General features: G+C 40.4%; 1 protein-coding gene and 1 long non-coding RNA gene across 3 annotated transcripts in view; one reads left to right on the top strand and one right to left on the bottom strand.

Moving 5' to 3' along the window:
• The first annotated feature begins 596 nt into the window (after positions 1-596).
• LOC122768403 lies at positions 597-5,839 on the top strand. The gene is made up of 3 exons (XR_006360302.1): positions 597-759; positions 1,133-1,222; positions 5,230-5,839. It is a non-coding gene; the product is annotated as an uncharacterized LOC122768403 (long non-coding RNA).
• Positions 5,840-7,796: 1,957 nt separating this feature from the next.
• dnai1.2 (dynein, axonemal, intermediate chain 1, paralog 2) overlaps positions 7,797-21,723 on the bottom strand; it is a 40,498-nt gene continuing 26,571 nt past the window's right edge. For both annotated transcript variants that reach the window (XM_044024380.1, XM_044024381.1), the window contains 2 exons: positions 12,232-12,414; positions 7,797-8,889 (listed from right to left, as the gene is read on the bottom strand). In XM_044024380.1, the coding sequence (XP_043880315.1) occupies positions 8,788-8,889; positions 12,232-12,414 (285 nt within the window). In that variant the 3' untranslated portion in view covers positions 7,797-8,787. The remainder of the gene's footprint in view (positions 8,890-12,231; positions 12,415-21,723) is intronic.

The following is a 21,723-nucleotide window of genomic DNA, read 5'->3' as shown; positions in this document are numbered from 1 at the left end:
GACGCGTACCAGCAACCTTCAGCCACTACTATGAATAAATAGAATATGATTTATATGGCGTTTACTAATCTGCCTTTAAAAAAACCCCACTAACCTCTCCTTTAATTTAATCTGAAACATTATTAGAGAAGTTCCTGGTCTTGTTGCAGTGCCTCTTTTTATATATACGGCCTATGATGAGGACATAAAAATAAAATGGTTCTACGACAAGACAAGGATAATAAAGTTGATTGTACTGGCTTAGCCTTGTAGGAAACACAGCTCCCTTCATTGAGGCCTTGATCCGAGTCTCCTCCCCTCACAGCTCGGCCTGTCTGCCTCTGTCTCCGCTTCCCCGGTGTTGAACAGCTGAAGCGATTTGTTTGGCCACACTCTGCACTGCAATGCACGGCGGAAGTCATTGTTTTGTCTGACAGGCGGCTTCGCTTGTTCTCCGTAACAACCCCCACCACCACCACCACATCCCCGCACTCTGCAGCAGGAGCCCTGTGTAATTACATCCAAGCCCTACGCTTGATATCACTGCTGACATCCACCAGCTCAGCCCCACCTCTCTCTCTCTCTCTCTCCCTCTCTCTCCCTCTCCCTCACAAACCAGTGTGCAGTCCTGGCTCATGTTCAGTTGTGTGTGTAGTGGAGGAAGGAGCGAGAGCATGGTAAACAGCAGAAGAGGGGGATGTTATTCTGTGAAAGAGATGGAGATTGGAAGACAGGATATGCAGTGAGAGGATAAACAGAGGGGGCTGCTGAGCGTGTGGGGTAAGTGTGCAGCGTTAGTCTTTGGCATGTGGCAGCACATCACATTCAAAAAGTTGACACAATATGAAAGCGTGCACACAGGAAACGTGGCATCAGTTCATAGATTATGTGAGAAAAACAAACAAAAACAACGACGACTGTGTGTGTGTGTGTGTGTGTGTGACTGCAGCATCCTCACTCTCGGGAAGTTTTCGCCATGAATAATAAAAAACCCTCCTTAAGCTCAAAAGAGTGGCGTCTCTGTTCACCTGAGGGTCGATGGCTGCGCCAAAACCAGATCAGAGGCTGAAATGTGACTTTATCACAGATCAGGTTGTCTCACTGTGTGTGTGTGTGTGTGTGTGTGTGTGTGTGTGTGTGTGTGCGTGTGCAGCCGGGGCTTCACCTCACTGCTTCAGGAGCTGTGAAGGCAAATCTCCTGAGGGGGAAATGGATCAGAGTGATTGATGGATCAGACTGAAAGGTAAGAGGTTATCACAGGTCTGCTGTCATGTCAGAGCATGTGTTTTTATAGCTGTTTTGTGTGTGTGTGTGTGTGTGTGTGTGTGTGTGTAAGAGATGGGAGGATTTGAGGTTGACTCAAAGGAAAAGATTCTTTTGATTTTAATGAATACTTCACTTGGTGTCAATGCCATGTGATCTACAAGGGTTTATTGTGAATATAGGACTTGTTTGAAAATGAACATCAACTTCTGAAATGAGAACAGGGTTATACTCTTGAGATTTAACATTGTTTTCCAAAACACTTAAACAAGAAGTATGTATTTAAATCCTCAGCTGTGTATTATCATTATTATTATTATAATAATAAAAATATAATAATAATAATAATAATATTGCTATTGTTATAAACGACAACCACTGCAACTAGAATCTTTTATAGATAGATAGATAGATAGATAGATAGATAGATAGATGGATAGATGGATAGATAGATAGATAGATAGAAAGAACTTATAACTCTGATTTGATTGTCTGGTGTCTGTGCTGGAACACTTGCATCATGTGATATGAGTGGCTCGCACTTTGAATCCCCAGTTGGCAAGAGCAGAGCAAAGCAAAGGATCCACAATGTGGTTTCTCCTTTCCAAGTACATGCTGTACGTCTCAGTGCTTTGTATGTCTGATTCCATGTTTACTGCAGGCCGTGACTAACATGACTGATCATGTTGATTACAAACACTGGAATGAAAGGTCGTCTTCTTCTTTCTGCTTCTCCCATGAGGGACTGCCACAGTCGTGTCCTCTCCCTCTTCTGTGACACCGACTGCCCTCATGTCCTCCTTCACAACATCCATGAACCTTCTCTGTGGTCTTCCTCTTTTCATCTTCATCGTCCTCTGTCCAATAGAATCACTCTCCCTCCTCTGCACGTGACCAAACCATCTCAACCTTGACTCTGACCCTTGAACCTTCAGCTCTGACCTCCTGTCGTTTAGACGCCGTCACCGAGCTACACTGAAACAAAAGGCTGATCATCTTCCAATCGAATGTCTTCTTTGCACAAAGACAACTTTAGAGAATGTCTCTGACCCAGTCTTAGAACACATTCTCCCAAATATAGAAACTCATCAAGTCTTTTTTGTCTCATTGACTTTGTTGGTAGATGTTTAAATCCAAATACTGGACGCACACACACTCCAGGCAAACACTGTCTACTCACTGTAGCATATATCTGCCATCTGTAACTTTTCACACACCACGTGCTAAACACTACACTACTTTTTTTTTTTTTTTTAAAGGCGTACACCAGTGTACATGTAAAGTATTGAAATTGAACTGGTCACCAAAGTCAAATACCGTATTCAACAGTTTAATTATACCTGAAGAGGAAAGTTTTTTCTTCTCTGTTATATATGATGGAAATTCAGCATCATGTTGTTTTACAAAGCACAGCAACAGCGCTGTTGTCAGTAAAAGGTTCTCATTGCATCCTGTGTGTGACGACTCTCAGAGGACGGAACTAATGGCTGAATGGATATTAAATGGGATGCAAAACTGGGCACATTGGATCCAGGAAGCGTGAGCTTTGACTCAAATTACAAACGACATTTGAACTGCACATATTCTGCTTTCCGCTGACTGTAGCTACAGCGGAATAAGTAAAGTAAATACAAAAGGCAAACATAATCCAAGGGATAAAGGTAAAGAACATGATCATGAGGAACTTGAGGAGTGGGAACAAGCAAGAGCAAGACTGAACACATGAACCAACAAAGTGGGAGACGGAGAATAGCATCAGGGCAGATAATGGGAGAACAGGAGAAACACTGGAAGTAAAATGAAACACTAGAAACCCCATGACAGGAACTACCAAACAAAACAGGGAACACACACAACAACAGACACAAGGACAACAAAGAGAACCAGGAACAAAGACTTCAATGAAACATTTACTCTATATCCAGAGAGTGATTTGAATCTGCACTGAATTTTTCTTCATAATATTTCATCGTAATTGATAAATGTACATCTCACATCAATAAATGACATTTGTTTAAACCATCAGCTCACCAATTTCAAAAAAATGACTACAGTGGTTTATGTGGTTTAAACATTGGCTTTTTAGTGGAGGGAATGAAGCCTCTAAAATTAGACTGCGACACAAAACACAGCAACAGAATTAACGAACAATGCTTTCCACTTTCATTTTTCAAATTTAGACTTTGTCTCAGGCAGACGTTTACTGATAAGTGCTGTTTAGCTGCTCCTGTTCCAGTTTCAGGCTCCTGAGACTTTGCACACAAGCTCATTGTCACAGTCTGTCACTTAACTAAACAAAGCCATAGTTAATATTCATGAAAAAATAGATCACAAAGTGTGGATCCTCCTTGTATTCTAATACTGAGGAGTTGACCGTGGGTTTCTTTCCACCTGTGCATTAAGTCTGGACCCTGGCTAAGTGATGTCTCCCGTGCTGTGAGGAGCAGATAAACTGCAGGTATGGTTTGACATGTCGAAGGACAGCTGACAGCGTTATCTGAATACTGTAATGGCCGAAAAGTACAAAATATGTCTTTTGAATTATTTCATCCAACAGTCACAATTCATGTGTCCTCTTCAGCACCATTAACTCAGTTCTAAATGTGCCAGAATCCACTTCATGTGAGCTTTCTGAGGATTTATCTCACCTCCGTCTTAATGATCCATTCATTTCTGTCCCCTGCTCTGCTGTCTTTAATCACGCTGAGCCTGCGTCTCTCTCCTTTTTAAAGGAGACTATTGATCATATGAAGCCTTCAGGTTCCTGCACAGATGTTCTCCCCCCTTGCCTTTTCAAGGAGGTTTTGCCAACTATTGGAGCTCTTGTCCAGGCTATTGTGTAGTGTGGTAACCAGGACTTTTAAACATGCTGTAGAGGCCAATCTCTTCATGAGGTCTTTCAGTCTGGGTTTAAAAACTTACCCAGCACAGGGTCTGCACTAGTAAGGGTCTTGATTACATATATTTAGCCACTGATTCTATATTCATGTGCTGCTTGTCTTGAACACTGGGTGGGCATTAAAGCAGCAACCCTAAATTGGGGTACAGCCACTGTGGGGTACCACAGGGTTCCATTCTTGGACCTCTCCTTTTTCCATTGTACTTGCTTCTTTTGGTTGTATTTTGAGGAAATATGGCATTTGTTTCCACTGCTATGCGCTGCTACTGCGTACAAGAAATGCCTCTCACTCACTGTTAAAATGTGTTAGCGACATTAAGGCATGGATGACATTGTCTTCCTGAGTTTCAATGATAAAAAAAACAGGTTTGCAATTATGTAACACTTTTCTAGTCTTGATGACTAGTCAAAGCTGCTTTACATTACAGTTTCACCCACTCACACCCATTCACTCACACTTTCACACAGTGGGTCTATGTGCAGCTCGTTTTTTCTATCACTCAAACTGCTTTTTTCAGTTCATGCTTTCATTACAACCTGTTGTAACTGTAATGTTGCCGTTAGCCAGACTGTGGGAATAATACACAACTCCTTATGTGGAGTTTTTGTCATCTAATGTGTTGTTGAGTCAAAGTTATGATTCATTTTATATAAATTGATATTATTTTTGATATAAAGTAGCAATAATTGTGCACAAGTCAGAAAATAGACCGTTTCTTTTTGTTCATAAAAACGAGCCAAGTGAACTTTGAACTGTGTATTTCCAAATTTCACAATTTATATATATGTATATATATATGTGTATATACATACACATATATATGTATATATAAATATATATATGTACATATACTGTATATATACGTACGTGTGTGTGCGTTTATGCATTTCATTTGAAGGCCAAAAAACACTTCTTTGACTGATGTATTTTTCCATCACCTGAGCGCACCAGCTCAGAGGCAGCTGTGTGAAAGACAGATGACTGTGTCCGTGTGCAACTGACTCACACCATTCACCTCCGATGACTCACTTCATGTTCTATTTGTATCGGGTTATTCCCTGATTGTTTCTCTGCTCCTCTCTCTTAGACACTGGCAGGATTAGAGCGTGGAGCAGCGGCGGTGTTCTGATCCTGCAGACTGCCGAGGAGTCAACATTGCCAGAAGGCGCTGAGAGGCTCATCTGTATGGCGACGTGGTGGCGGCGTCACCCTTAAGATGCTAAAAAGGAAACAAGAGCCTTAAGGAGTAAACACTGAGTGCTGCAGTGGAAGGGACTCTCAGATTCTCCTTAACATCCAGCAAAGGCAAATGTGCACCATGGAACACTGCCACATATCAAAATCCAAACAAATATTTGATTCATTTGATTCGTTTACTACACAATGGACATAAAGTGTGATAAAGTGTCCACACTAACGCACTATAAGCTCCTACTCTTAAAGCTGCAGTGTAACTTTTAGGGATTTATTTCTGTCGTGGTTGCTGTTATTTTTCTGCCTTTGATCTATGTCACATGATATGTTTGCTGCGTCCTTCATCTGAAATCAGGCTCTGTCACGCAATACTATCAGCCCTGACTGAGGGAGCATCTGTGCGTATACAGCAGCAGAGCAGTGGCATTTAACACATCGAACTGTCACATCGCATCAAAGACACATTTAACACACAGAGCAGTACATTGGCACGTCTTTGTGTTTTCAGTCGTACTCTTGACATGAAACGAGGCACTTCCTGTGTGCAGCACGGTAATGTTGCCCAGTGACATGAGATCTAAACACCGAAAAATACAGAGAGAGTCATGTGAATAGGCTTCACGTAAGTGTGCGACATTTAACTATCTTTCAAGGTTACGCACGACAGATTTAACATATAAATCACGACATAAGGACATTATGGAGTCTGAGGAGAGCACGACAGGCCTGTCCACAGCTGCGCTGGTGGCCATAGCCTGCAACACCTTTGTCGCTGTTCTCCTCCTTCTCCTCTGTCTCATCCTCTACCGAGCCTGCAGGATCCCCTCCAGCCCTGAGAGGCTGCCGGTGCTGGCTCCCATTCAAGGAGAAACCCAGCGGGTGAACGAGCACAAGTACCTGTTGACTTCCTGACTACAGACGGACGAGGCAGATGTAGCAACAGGTGATGGCGTCAGTGCACTCCTTCACAGGAGGGAGGAGGAGGAGGAGAGAGAAGGAGGAGGAGCGGGACTGCCGGCGAGCGACGACAACATGGCACGGAGGAGAGAGTGAGCTGTTTATAAGCAGCCATCACTGGTCAGGCCTTGTCCTTGGCTTTGACAGAGTACATGAAGGAATGTGAACGTATTAATCCAGCCCAGACAGCCCTGACGGACAAGGCCACACAAGAATGGCTGCAGACTACACACAGATGGAGAGGAAAGGGATACACAAAGACCGTGGAGGTTTCTAAATATATCCTCCTCTTCTTTCATACTCCTGGAAAAAAGAAAAAAGGCAAAACAATTGATTGCTGAGAACAGGGACTTGAGCCCATGTGTGCAGATGTGGCGTCGTCACTTCTCTGCGAGGTGCAACGCCTCGCTAAGAGTATTACATAAGGACCACAGAAGCTCAGTTGAGATTTGCGTCCTCTACGAAAAACAGCCCCTCACACGAACATCTGCTCATGGCTGTGCACGATGGCCCACTCACTCTGGACTGAACATTCTACAGAGCGGGATTTAACCATCCGACAGATGGCCCAAAGAGGAAGCAGCCACGCTCCTGCACGTGCCTGCACACACGATCAGTACTTTAACATTTAACATGTATGTACAAGGCAAAATGTGATGTGGAGTTCAAAGACGTCAGTGTAAGAAGTATGAGATGAAGAAGAGTATGTCGGTGTTTGCCGACATGGATGCTGCTATTTATAGAACTGGAACATTTCCAACTTTTCTATATCCCAGTTGTCATGAAGTGTGACGGTGATCCTCACTGCAGCATCTTCCCCCAAACTATCTGATTTAGAAAAACTGACGAGCGAGGTCTGAAAAGCAATGACACACACACACACACACAAACACACACTGCACCAATTCTAAAATTGATTTGGACATTATCTGTTACAGGCAAAAAATGCGTCACCTTCCGATCGCTTGTCTTGTATTTTTTTAGTCGATGTTGTTCAGGATTTCAAAGTAAGAAATCAATATGGGGGGAAAAAGATGCAGTAAAACCTGGTAAAACCGATAACTGTAGACCTGAGGCCTGCAGGATTATCTGGATTTGCAGTGTTAACCTCTTACTGAGGTAAATTATCAGCTCAACTATTGACCAATTATATTAATTTAATCATGTCTACAGGACAGAGGAGGTAAAGTTCGGAGTCTATTACACAAGATTAAGCTCAACAAACATTCACTTTGATGCTTTTACTCCTTTATACTCTCACTTCAGCTCATAATAACGAGGTGACTGATAATTGGGAATTAAATCAAAGCCGATAAAGTCTTTCATAAAAGAAAAATAGATAAAAGGCAAGACTGATGCCATCAAGTTTCTGAAAAGACGTCACCCTGTTATGGTCCTCAAATGCTCAATCTATTCCACTATTTATTTATCTCCCTGTACGTCACTCCCCCACTCACATAGTTTTATTTATTTATTCTATTTTTTTAGTTTAATCAGCTTGTACAACACATACAGAATGACTTTCATGGTCCTGGCAAAAGACGTCAGCCAGAGACAGAGGAACTCCAGTGTTGCCTGTTTAACATACTGCAGTATCAATAAAAACAATGTCAACTGGATTGTCAGTGATTTCATGAACATATTAAAGATCGGAATGAAACATTTTAATAAACATATACAAAGGATTTTCTTGCCATGTCAGTGTTATTTATTGTTCAGCTCCCCTGAATGTGACACAAGCCACTCTGACATGAGAGAGAGAGAGAGAGCTCTGAGACATCGCCACAGGTTACAGACTTTGATTTTGTGCAAGGAAATAAATAACGTTATAATAATAAACAATAGTGACAATCAGTATGTGTTTATTTGCTCATTAAATACCAATTTGCAAACATTTGACATGAGAGAGACACACACACACACGTGAATGTGTACGTGCATGTGTCATGTTTCAGTAGCATAGCAGTGACCATTTGTTCACATTCATAATTATCTGTCATGGAACGCCAGTGCAGGTTGAAGACGTAAAGCTGCAAAAAGCTGTATCTATTCCGATCATATAATGTATTTGAAAATGGAAAAACAAGCTCCTCGTGTGAAGCCTCCAAATTCACACCTGATGCAACACCAGCTGTCAATCGCACTGGTGTCATCTATTGTCTTCTAAATGGAAACCTCACAACTTGAAACTAGAGACCAGGAAAATGTTTGCCGATGATGTAAATAAAGTGAGAAATAGAATCTAATCTTGTCGCCCCCTGGTGGATAAATGCTACTACCTTCGGACTTCCTGGGCTTCACCTTTCAAACCGTTTTTTAATATACAGTCAGTGATTGTGATTTTGGCCACATATCGGATGTAAATCTGATTTAAGACGAAAAAAATGTTGAATTTAATTGAAATCATTCAATAATTGGATATTGACGATTGAATTTCTGTGTTGATGCAGCTCTGTCAGCCTGGTCCTGTGAACGTGGCCTCAGATGGTTCCACTCAGAATGTGCTTTGCTCTGGTTCCCGCAGCAGACTGAGGAGCTTCTCCATTTTGGCAACTTCCACCTCTGGACCTTCAGGCAGCTCCTGACCCTTCTTAGCCTGTATGCACAAAAGAGAGGGGGGACTCAGGATTCACTGAACCATATCTTTACCAACAATAAAACCCAATAAACACTCAAACTGACTTCTTTATAGAAATAAATCATTTGAATCTCCTTTGTGCAGATGCACACAACCACTTACAGTAAGAGCAAGTGTATGTAATCATGCTCATTTTTCCTGTATTACTGCAGCAGAATACTGTAGCTTTTATTATATTAAATGCACTTTGATTAGAGTAGCCTGCTAATATCTCTGCAGTTAGAAATTGTTTTTATTCTCATGTGGAGGATAAAGCGATAAATGAATGAATAAATGAGTGAATATTTTAGGATTTGAGGGGGAGGTGAGGTGAGGGCATGGGAAAAATGAAACCAATAATTCCTCTGAATTGTTGTTTCCCACTTTTCTTATTCAATTCAATTCAATTTAATTTTGTTTGTATAGTATGACAGAGTATCAAAGTCAAACTGAAGAATAAATAAAGTTGTAATATTATGAGAATAAAGTCATAATTATTATTCAAGCTAAAATCTCAGATGATCAGCTGCAACCCATGCGTCAAGATTAGGAACAAGTAAAGCAAAACGTTAATGTCAGCCTGAGTGAAATCAGTGTGAAGACTTTAACGGGTTTGATTTGAATTCCCAACTATCAGTCACCTCGAGTCCATTTCTTTCTCTCCTCACTCGTCTCATGATGCAATATACACAGACTCGGTTTATTCTGAATTAGGTGTCTACCCCGACAACAACGATCAATGATAATTACATTATTTTGTACAAACAAGAAGAAGACAATATTAACCTGAGAAGAAGTATAACACTTAATTGCACATTGTGCTATGATCGAGAGTGATTGTTTCATTCTCAGGGTTAAACAGGTGTAGGTGGTAACTTATGAACACCTGCTTTGGAACCTTTATACTTGATGTAGCTATTTTCAAGTTTGAAATGGTCACCGTGAGGGGGCCGACGGACAGCTGCACGCCCCCAAATGAATGAGCTTCAAGGCTCAAGTGCAACATAATACCTCTGCAGTGATGGATGGCTCAATAAAAATAAAGCTTCCTCCACAGAGAAGCAGCAGGGCTGACTGCACAGACCATCTGTCTGTCTGTCTGTCTATCTATGGTTTTCAAAAATCCATGATGGTTAAGGATGCTGGAGCAGAGTGAAAAGCAGAGATTAAGGAAACATTCATTCATTCATTCATTTTCTACTGCGCTGACATAGGGCAAAAGGTGGCGTCACACCCTGGACAGGTCGGCAGTCCATCGCAGGGCAAACGTATAGAGACAAACAACCACTCACTCTCACATTCACACTTTTGTGTTAAACTAATCTGAATGTTTTGAACTGTGGGAGGAAGCCAGAGTATCTGACAAAATGCATGCACACACAGGGAGAACATGCAGCGTGAGGCAACAATGCTGGTCACTGCACCACCATATGGACCCATTAAGGGCTTCAGTGACGATGGTAGAACCACCTTATTCACGCAAACTCTACTCATGTTTAAGTTTTGATGTTTTGACCTGTTGCCCCACCATCAACCACCCAATAATAACAACTCAAAGCACTCAGCTATGTGATGGAAATGCCAAATTTGACCAAAGCTAAAAGGACCTCTCTACCCCTCTAAAAATGTCTTGACCAGATGGCAAGTGGAGAGGAAATTGAAGACAAACATGGTGTCTCCAAGCCATATATCATATCAGGTCTCACTACAGCCTTGTAGACCTTCCCTTTAACTTTTGCTGCCATCCTTCTGTCATACATCAACCCTGATACTCATCTCCACCCACTCTACCCTGCCTACACTCTCTTCTTCACCTCTCTTGTGCACTGTGTCCATTGCTTTAGATGCAGAGCTCAAGGTATAATCTGAGCCTTGTGGAGGGTCCCTCATAAATTACATCAAAATAAGGCAAAATAGCAATTATTTCATTGAAATATGAATTGAGACGGTATGATGGTACACACCCATAGACCATATAATAGGTTATATTTTAGTGACCCCCACAGACGTACAAATTTTATCTCCTTCGTGGGAGTTCAAACCCTCTTTATAGTTTCAAACCCAGTTTGGATGCTGTTGTTGTTGGTGGATATTTAACATACTCAATGTGTTTGTTCTCTATTACTGTCTCTCTCTCCACTGGCCTTTTATTTCAGTTTAAACTTTATATGAGAACACACAAAATGCATCATCTGCACATCAATTTTCAAGGGGGTTCAATCTGTTTCGATGTAATCACTCACAAGTAAAGAACAAGTACACGACATGTTGGTCAACGTAACATAAGCAAACGGTAATGTGGGAAACAATTGTGTATAGTCTGAGAAACACTGAGAAATGGCTTTTTAAAAGAGCATAATGTACAAAAGCGACTGAGGAAAAACCACAATGGGCTACCATTCCCATCGTGGTTCCCATTAGGTGAGTTGCTGTTATTGGTATTATGTGCTGTGGGTGCTTGTGGGTGCTTTCCCCATTGTACACTCCAGGGCTGTAGCCTAAGATGTGGATGTGTTGTTAAGCTGAACCCACAAACCCCATAAATAGTGTTTATGAGCATGGCAGAGGGAGTGTTGTTAATATGTCTGCACCCAGGCATGGAATTGCTATGCATAATGCACAATAATGAGTGAAAAATAAACACATGCGCGAGCGGCTCAAATTTCTTCTACTTTACATGAACACAAAAGAAAGGCAGAAGGGCAGCAGAGCTGACTCTGAATGAGTCTTGATTAAAGTGTTGTGCCTTTTGGTTTCCTGCTATGTTATATAGAGCTGCTACAATTACTCTACAGCTCATTAACCATTGGCATCAGTGGCAATGGAGCCTCCATTCAGTGACTCATCAATGTGAATGGACCCATGGCATGGTTCTACTGTGATTTAGCAGAATTAGCTCGGGGTGAGGACGATGCTAAGGCCGAAACATCTGATGTGCTTTCACTGACATCAACAAGTGACATCCAAAATGTTGATTGATAAGATTGTACTGTGATTTGGGGACAGCCCATGACCCAGAGGAAAGGAATTGGGCTCGTAACTGGAGGGCTGCCAGCTCAAATCCCAGAATGAGTCAACAGCTAGGGAGCTTGTGAGTGCTCTCTACTGGCGTGTAAACAAGCATGCGGAGGTCAAATTCACTCTCACTAATTTGTAGTTTGGATTGGCTCCATTTGTATGTGCAAATTAGCAAGAGAAATAACATGGAATTGCAAAGTAGCTGCATTTGGAAAGGTCATTTGAGTTTCTCACCATTAAGACAGGCTTAAAATTTAAATGATTGCACTATAATTACAACTACAACCTCTGAAATAGTCTTACCTTAGGTTTCTTGCGAAGGTTAGGGGAGAGTTTGAGGCTGTTGACGTAGCCTCGGTTATCGCCCACTATGATGATGGGATAGATGGGGTTAAACTCCACGTGAGTCAGCTGAGTCTTCTTGCTTACGACTGCCTGTTGGCATATAGCCTCATATTTGTTGACACTGAGGTCAAAAACATGGACCTAAAAGACAAAAAAAAAATGTTATTTAAAATGTGTTAGTTCTGCCACTCTGATTTAATTGATTAAATGATATATTGATATAGCTATATCCTGAAATATGAAAAATACCAGGATATAAAGCTGCACACAGGTTGTTTCTGAGCTTTTGGAAAGTTTTCTTTTGAGATACTTATGCTTCTCAAAGGAGAGTAAAAATACACTCTAAAACAAAATCTACTGTTTATGATCTGTATTACATGCTTAAAGGGAGACAACATACAATAGCAGAAAATAAAGAATTGTTACAACAGGAAGAAAACATAAATCATTTATTAAACAAGGCTTTTACAATGACATAATTAAACAGATCCCTTAGGAAAACCAAGATGTCAACACCAGGCAAAGATCAAATTTGTTATATAATGATAAGTAATCTTAGTGAGCCACCAAAAAGGAAATTATTAGAACTGTATAATAAAGTCTGAGAGAGTGGGAAATTGCCACATAGCTGGAAGGAAGCTGTTGTAATACCAATACCTAAACCAGGAAAGAATAAAACAAACCCGGAAAACTATAATCGCCCTAACATCCAACATCTGTAAAATAATGGAAAAAAATGATAAATGAAAGACTAACTTATGATATAGAAAGTAAAGGATATAGAACTAAATACCAGAGTGACAAAACCAAAATACGAAAATACGCAAACAGCGCACCCTTTTCCTTTTTTGTATTGAACCGAATACGGAAAAACGGATTTTGCGCTCAGCATCAAAAAACGAATATACGGCCCAAATTTGGTTTCTGCAAATTCCTTTATTCGATTTTGGTTTCTCATTTATTAATATGATGGTGGACAGACCGGAAGTGGCATGTAATAACCTCAAAATAAAAGTAGCATGCTAACACCATTATAGGCTACCACATTTATTTTAGTCAAGTGAAACAATAACAACTGGTTGTTTTGGGAGAACGTGATACATAATTATTATTATTTTAACTGAGTGTGTGAATGCACATTGTGGAAGACATTGCACATCTTTATTAACCTTTATCCATTTAAACAAAATAAACGAGAATAATATTCTTTTCATATTATTTAATGGCAATTTAAATAATATGAATAGATCTCACCACTCTACCAACCACAAATTCAGCTCCTTCTCTATCCTCTTTCTCCCCTCTATCTCATGATCAAGTTCTTTCCTTAATAACCTCTGCCCACCCCACCTCCTGCACCCTTGACCCTATCCCCTCTCACCTTCTTCAGTCAATTGTTTCTGATCTTCTTCCTTTCCTCACCCACCTTATTAACACATCTCTATCATCTGGTTGCTTTCCGGACTCTCTTAAAAAGGCCAGAGTGACCCCCCTCCTTAAAAAACCCACCCTTGACCCGTCTGAAGTAAATAACTACAGACCTGTCTCTCTTATTCCTTTTCTCTCCAAAACTCTGGAGCGTGCTATCTTCAATCAACTCTCCTCCTACCTTCACCGGAACAACCTTCTTGATCCTCTTCAGTCTGGTTTGAAAGCAGGTCACTCGACCGAAACTGCACTTCTTGCTGTCACTGAGCAACTCCACACTGCCAGGGATGCCTCTCTCTCTCTCCTCTATGCTCATCCTCCTTGACCTTTCTGAAGCATTTGACACAGTTAACCACCAGATCCTTACTTTCTCCCTTCAAGAACCAGGTGTCTCAGGCTCTGCACTTACCCTACTCTCGTCCTATCTTCAAAACTAGCACTTCATAGTTTGGCTTAACAGAAGCTCTTACTTCTAGCTCTTATTTGTACCCAAATGCACTTATTGTAAGTCGATCTGGATAAAAGCGTCTGCTAAATGAAAAATCTGATTGTTTTAGCCAAGATTGTGCTGCAATTTATTATTTACAAACAACATTTTAAGTTCACCACCGAATTGGTTTTATAATTAAAACAACTTCTTTCCAATGTGTACATTTTATTTTATTTTCTTTGCTCCGTCTGACAAATTACAAAATGAATTTTGGTTTGTGGACAACAGTCATTTGAGAATCAGCATTTCTAAGTTTTGGAAACACTGATCAACATTTTCTGGAATAATCGTTAATTGCAACCCTAATTCTGAAGAATAATAAACCGGTGAAAAGGCACAATATTTGTTTTACATTTTTTAATTGTTAATTTTAACATAGCTTTGTCATGTGTCAGTTATTTTCTGATCAGGGCTAAAAGAATGACCAAATAATAAATAATTAACTATTTTGATAATTGGTAGTGAGACGTTTTATATTCTCAGATTTTTTAGCTTCTTAAATTTGATATTTTTAAAATGTCTTTGCTCCACATAACAAGTCATTAAAACCAATTAATTTTAAGGACAAAACAAGACATTTGAGAACATCATTTCCATCTAACGCTCGGTTGTCTGATCTTTAATTATATTCTAGTGCTTTCCATAGTAGAAAAATAAAACCTTTAAGCGTAAAATGGTAAAGACAGAATTAAAAGATAAAATGAAAAGCCAGATGAAACAAAATACATCTGTAGTTAATAAAATACATCTGTAGTTAAAATAAGCCATTTTAGAGCAAAGTAGTCCAATGTTCAGTGGCATATTTTTATGCATTAGCCATATTTAGTGTTAGTGGCTAGAAGTAAGGAAGTTGTGAGATGGGGGCAAGTAGCAGCATCACCATCCACTGTAGCATTCCCTGCTTTAGAGTCCAATTTATTATATTCCTTTTAAAACCTTGTACAAATCCATATAGAGTTTGAGTTTTCTGGTCAAGATCAACCGAACACTTGGAGCAGTGTCAAAAGGTGCCATGTCTAAAGTTACAGATCAGTGCAATTTGTTTTAAATGATTTCCACCTCCTTAAGTTCAAAGCACTAACTTATCAAAATAACACTCATCACAGAAAAAAGTACAAGTCAACAATAAAGTTAAGAACAAAAGTTTTACTTGATATCAAGAAGGCAATAAATACAAGTTTTCAACATCAAACATTACAGGCTGAAAGTATCAGAGTCTGTATTTTAGTCCTGTGATGCATCACATGTAAAGTGTTTAGTCATGTGTGGTTGTGAGTCAGGGTTAAAGTCCATTTAAAAAACCCGGTGACCATGTCCTGTTGGGCAGAGTGACGTAGCAGCCATTGAGGCATGTGTACAGTTTGGCAAGGTCCAACATCTAACAAAAAAAATAAAATAAATAAGAATCATCACACTTTAGTATTAAGTAAATATGGATTAAACATATTGGAGTACCATCTGAAAGAACGTACCTGAAGACATCCCGTGGAAAAGAGGCAGAAAAGCTCGGTTCATCTTGGGCGAAGTCCTCGTCGTAGAAGGGTCGGTTCATCTTGGGCTAGGTCATCACCGCAGCCATCCAGGACGGGACTTCCAGGTCGTGGTGTCCAACATGGAGTCCTCTGATCCAGGAATGTGCTGCAGCCTTCATCTCTTCAAAACAAGGAAGAATTTGATAAGTCACAAGAAATAAAAAAAAGGAAGTAAATAAATGACAAATCTTCAGGTAGCTCACCTGGTCAAGGGTGACAGGTCCTCAGATCCGCTCACCGATGGATGCCCTCCCTAACCTATACCTGCCTTTCCTGTCCTACACTGACAGTTACAAGCAATCTTTGCCAGCACTTTGGGACGATGCTAACCCCAATGTCTTGGTTGACTACATGAAAAACTGTAAATCTCCCAGTTGTCCAGACAAACGTTCCTTCTGATTCTGTAGCCTCGCCACAAAAAGGTCCTCTGCTGAAACCCTCATTTTGTTAAGCATGAAATCAATTCCACTTTCCTGTCCTCAGATCTCATTTTCTCTCCCTGCAGCCTTTCAACAGCCATTGCTGTTGTAACATCGGCAAGAGGCAGCAGTTTCACAATTCAGAGCTTCTCGTGTGTTTAGCAAGATGTGGCACCAGAGTATTGACAAAGCAGACGCCTGAAAATGCTTGACCCCAATTTAAACAAATGCTTCACCATCTACAAGTGATGTGATGTGAATTACACTACAAACCTGTCCATTCCAATCCTTTGTTTCGGAGGAAGATACATGCATATCACGACAGGCCGAGTCACAAAATCAGATGGATCCTTGTCTGATTTTGGAAACTGCACAGCCATGGTATGCCACTCAGTCAGGATCCGTGGCCAGATTTCCTCACACCCAGAGAAGAAGGGGAAGGACGAAATGCCTTACCATGTTACGAGTCGACTCAATTTACCTTGTTCTCTGTTGTGTGAAGAAGACCCAGCTCATAAAATCTTGACTGATTTAAAAAAAATGAGCAATTAAATAACTCAAACATCGATGCTGTTGGGTCATGCAGAGAGCTTACGATCTGTTGCATGGTTTCCCAAACATTTAGAGGTCAGGTTACTGACCCCAACAATGTCAAATGCAATGATTTTTTTCTGTCCTAAACTGATGAAGCATTTGGGTAAATTAGATCAAGCATTTAAAAGGTGTTTACATTGTTAGTAGTCTAATGACACTTCTTACCCAACACATGAAGACGCAGTGAATCAGGATACAGCTACCTTTAGCAGATGCAACAGCAGCAGTGGGTGGTGGAAGGCTGCAGGGAGAAAAAAATTGATATGGAGACAAGTTGGAGGAATCATTTAATGCATAGCTCAACAAGAGTTAAAGCGGAGAGAAACTTTAGGGCAAGTCTACAAAAATCAGAGGAGGAACTTCGCCAACACATCTAAGAGATAGCAGTTTCTCATGCAACCAACCAAGACATTGGAATTAAGCATCTTCCTAATGACTCTACAAGCTGAAATTTGAAAGAAAGTCATGGGTAATAAGACTACAGACACTTGTTCGCTGAAATAGCTAGTATATAGTGAGGTGTTAACCCTATGCTCTATCAAAAATCCCACTTTGGGCAAGCCATAAAGTCCTATCATTTCAACCAGCTGCCAGCTTCGCAAATAAGAAGCAAAAGACCACTTGTGTTTACACGTTTACATGATCACTGTTAACCACAAAGACACCAGACACCAAGTCAATCCAAGAAACAAATCAAATAATGAAAAATACATTAAAAAGCTGCAGCTGCTCACTCCTGCTACAAGAGGGTACTTGCACAACAGTCTTTAACATGAAGCCAAATTCTAGAGAAAGAAAGATAAAAAAGTTTGATCATTTGGCGCAACTTTCACTTAAATAATCTGAGTTGTCTCTCTGCCAGGTTTGTGTCCTCCTAAAGAAAAGAAACGCGCTCTAATCCTGCAACCTACAATGTAATTTATGAAAGAAACTATGCAGGATAGCCCTGCATCCCTAAGGCGAGTAACATATAGTTTTGCAGGGGAAGATAAAAATCCCCTGCTGGGAGGCCTCCCAACATGACGCGCAGAAAGACTATGAACACAAACAGGTTCAACTCCTTTAGAGGGAAATAAACTTGGCAGAGTGAGACAAGTCAGCATTAATATTGAATTCGATTTCAGTAAGAGACTACAAAGGCTGATGGCAGTGCGTAAAGTTTAAGACTTAAATGGATATCAAAAGTGTGCCAACAAATGCCAGATTTAAAGTATATCACATTATCCATGGGCTGGATAGCACCTACAATCTAATGTGACTACACTTGCATATAAATCAAAAGTTTAGCTTCATAATCAAATCAGGAACCATTTATCTTATCAAAGCAATTACCAGTTGAGTATAAAGGAAGACCTGGTCTAGCTCATCATAATCAATTACTACATTTTTACAGCACTTTGAAAGAACTTTTAACAAGCTAGAGTAAACTGATGCATTTACTACATGATTCATCAGCTTCCACGTTTGTCAACAGTCCAAGTTGCAACTATACCTGAGATTCAAGACCAAAATTAAATGTTTAAATTAAAGCCATTTCAAAATAAGGTACCAGAATACCCTGCAGAAATCAGACGCCTCAAGACTAATCAACTTTAAAATCATCCACTTAAGTTGAGACTAAAAATGTGACTAAATCCGACACACAGGACAGACGGACTGACACCAGACTCACAGGACAGACAGACAGAAAGACACACAGGACAGACAGCACAGCGAGAGAGACAGTGACACATGCCATGACGGCAGTCTTGGCATGTGTCTGTGTGTAAATAAAGGCCTTTGCACTCAGTAACGCAAAACAAAAAAATGTGATTATTGTAACGCCATAGTGTCAGGCATTGTAAATGTTTAGATGCAAATTAACTTTATAAATTGAGTGGACACGATTTACCCACAAAGATCATGTGGCAAAGGCCTTTAATACTTACCTGAAAGGTAAACATTTGACCTGTTCTTGAAATAATTTGAATTTGCTTGATGTCTAATTAGTGTGCATCTTGCCAGTCTTGCACCATAAATTGTGGCCACCTTTCTGGTGCAGTAAAGTCAATTGGAGTGTTAGTCTTGGTCCAAAGGTCAGTCCAAGTCAGTCATCACTCACTCACACACACACACTCTACCAGAACAAATTGGTAGGAAAAACAGATCAGAAATGATAGACTGGCATAAACACCAAGACCAAGTACAGTCATGACACAGTGGCCATGAAGAATAAAGATTCAGGTCAGAGCAGGTATAGTAATGGCACGGCGGCCAAGCAAGAAAGAAAATCTGCACTTTCCATTTTAAATTTTAAATTTAACTAAAACGCAATCTAATTAAGATGGACATGCAGGGATGTCGGTGCTCCTCTTGACTGATGCTAGAAGGAAAGTACAGGTTAGTTCACTTACTGTGCATGGACGCGGAAGGCACCCATGTTTGTCTATATAAAATTACTATACGCGCAAGGCCAGACGTACAATAATACAAATAGGCCATGAAGGCACGGGCACAGTGGCCGTCATGGACTACTTGCATTAAAGGACATATGGCAATACTAAGGCAATGGCACGGCTGCCATCCAAAGCCAGGTGCTGTGTTTGTAGATCACCAGGATCTATTTTTAACGTGCTAAGGCTAATGGTAGATTAATGGCCACGATGGAAAAGAGAGAAACAAAAAAAAAAAAAGGCACAGCGGCCAACAAGTCTAAGCCTTGTGACAGAGTGTACAAGGCACAACATTAATTTTATTCCTACCATCTAGCTTTAACTGTACACCAACATCCATTTAAACCTCATTTAAGATCTGGTCCTCCAACATCACTATATTTTAGTGCTAAAGAAAACAGTTCAAGTTGATCATTTTTTTTTACCTTTTTGAGACACGTTGTCATTAAAGTAAAGAAAGGCACGAGGAGGGCCAGGACAGATCGACACGGCGGCCGGAAGAGCGATGTGGCCCGCGGCCTGCGTGTAACTTACCGTCCTAAGAAACAGTTGGAAAGAAAAAGCGGTTAAGCGCACAGTGGCAAGGCAAGAACACGCCTCTCTATGGAGGCGTGTTCTTACCGTTGCATGTAAATTGTCAGTGTGATTCGTAGTTAGCTGTGGGCAGCTAGACTAGCAAGTCAATTGCCGACACCTAAGTACCTTCACTTTCAAAAAGCACAACACACACGTTTTCTTTTGTTTTATTCCCCTACTCTGCAAACCCTACCACACATGGGGGCCAAGACAGTAGCCCCCAGAGAAGAAATACAAAAATATGGACTCACCCTTTGTAGACGGACCTAAAAAGGAAATGTTAGTGCATTATAACGTATCAAGCATCTAAGCCCTTCAAGACACCATATCTACTTTAACGTGAACTGCTGAACATAATCATATTCTCAGACCATCTTAACTAATCCATCCAGGCATCTCAGTTACACACACAACCCAGTCATTCAGAGAGAGAATCTCAAACACTCCATCAGTCACCTCACTCTTTCAAATCACTCAGCAGTTCCACAAAAATATAACCAACGAGGACCAGATTTCAGACCACCCAATAAGGTGGACAGGAACATACAAAACCAACCTGTGGCAAATGCTCCATGTACAACCCTCAGCTATTTGACAGATGGAAAGCAGGAGAATCGAAAGAACGTGGCCATGTTGGACAAAGCAGAGAGATGTAGGCACAGCGGCCAAGAAAGAGTGGGGACACAGCGGCCACCCAGAATTAAATCCTTACACCTACTATTTGACAGTCTTCATGAAGATCAATCTGGGGGGAAAAAAACAGAGAAAAAAAATGTTAGAGTCCAGTCTCCAGTCGACAATGTTCAAGTTCATATTGTTACAGGTGTAAAATAACTATGTAAGGTGTTCTACAATGTGTTTGTATGAGGTACAGACATGGTTCACCCAGCCTGAGATATAAAGACTCACTTTCAGTGAAAACATCACTGCAAGCACAAATTCTATTATAACAGTGAAACAAAGAAATTAACATAATCACAAGTGATGTAGAATAAAGTTGATTAAGATTTAAGGAATGCCTTTAAGTTCAATTACAGAAATGTCAGAAGCCACACTCTTTAAAAACACAAAAAAACTTATATTATACATGTGTGGTTAAATTAATATGATATATTGCCATCACTTAAATACATTAGGACAATTAGCCATAACATTTTCAATGATGTAGTAAATGATCACCTTTTTTTGACAGCCTCAGGCTTTTGTATATGACGTGTCCGACCAGGTCTCCGTGAGCAGGAAGCAGGTTGTTCCTTTAAAAAAAAAAAGTTTGCATTTTAATTACTACATTAAACGTTTAGAATTATAAAAGACATGTATAACCCTGAATCTGGTTTTAAACATTTAACATGAAAAAACAAATAAGTCTTTCCAGTGAAAAACTCATAGTAATGACCATGAGTGGAACAGTGAGTTAACATAGCACAGCAGCCATTGTAACTTGTTTTTACTCTTGTCTTTACTCTTGTTTTGTCTACTTTGATAATGGATTGGTTGATTTTTTTAATTTTGTTAAATGTGAATATTTCCTCATTTCTTTGCTCTATTGAAGCAATCATTGAATCCAAATAATTTAAGAATATAACTGAATTTTTCAGCAAAGTTTGATGATATAATTCAGCAAACAGAGTCACCATTAAGATAACTTGACAACAGTTACTCACCATTCTGGACAGGCCACCAATCTGGACCAGGTCGAACACGCCATCCTGGAGCGCCTTGCTGCGGTTTTTACACAGGAGCTGATCCACGCGGCCACCTTTTCGGCGTCTGACGTCACGCCGCGGCAGTTTTCTTTTTTTCTCTTCTATTTTTAAAGTTCCCTCGTTCTCTTTTGAGGTTTTATGGCGGTTGGTGCGTTACCGCCACACGTTCCCTCCTCCCGGAACAGTTTCAGTTGTTAAGCAACGACACTTTTTTCGCGGTTTTTTTCGTTCCACGGCTCGTGCGGCTTCTCTTCAAAGTGACATCACGGAACG

Source organism: Solea senegalensis, linkage group LG4 (assembly GCF_019176455.1).
Source record: "Solea senegalensis isolate Sse05_10M linkage group LG4, IFAPA_SoseM_1, whole genome shotgun sequence".
Taxonomy (NCBI): domain Eukaryota; kingdom Metazoa; phylum Chordata; class Actinopteri; order Pleuronectiformes; family Soleidae; genus Solea; species Solea senegalensis.
The sequence above is the reverse complement of the archived record's forward strand: the minus strand, read 5'-3'. Positions and strand labels throughout refer to the sequence as shown.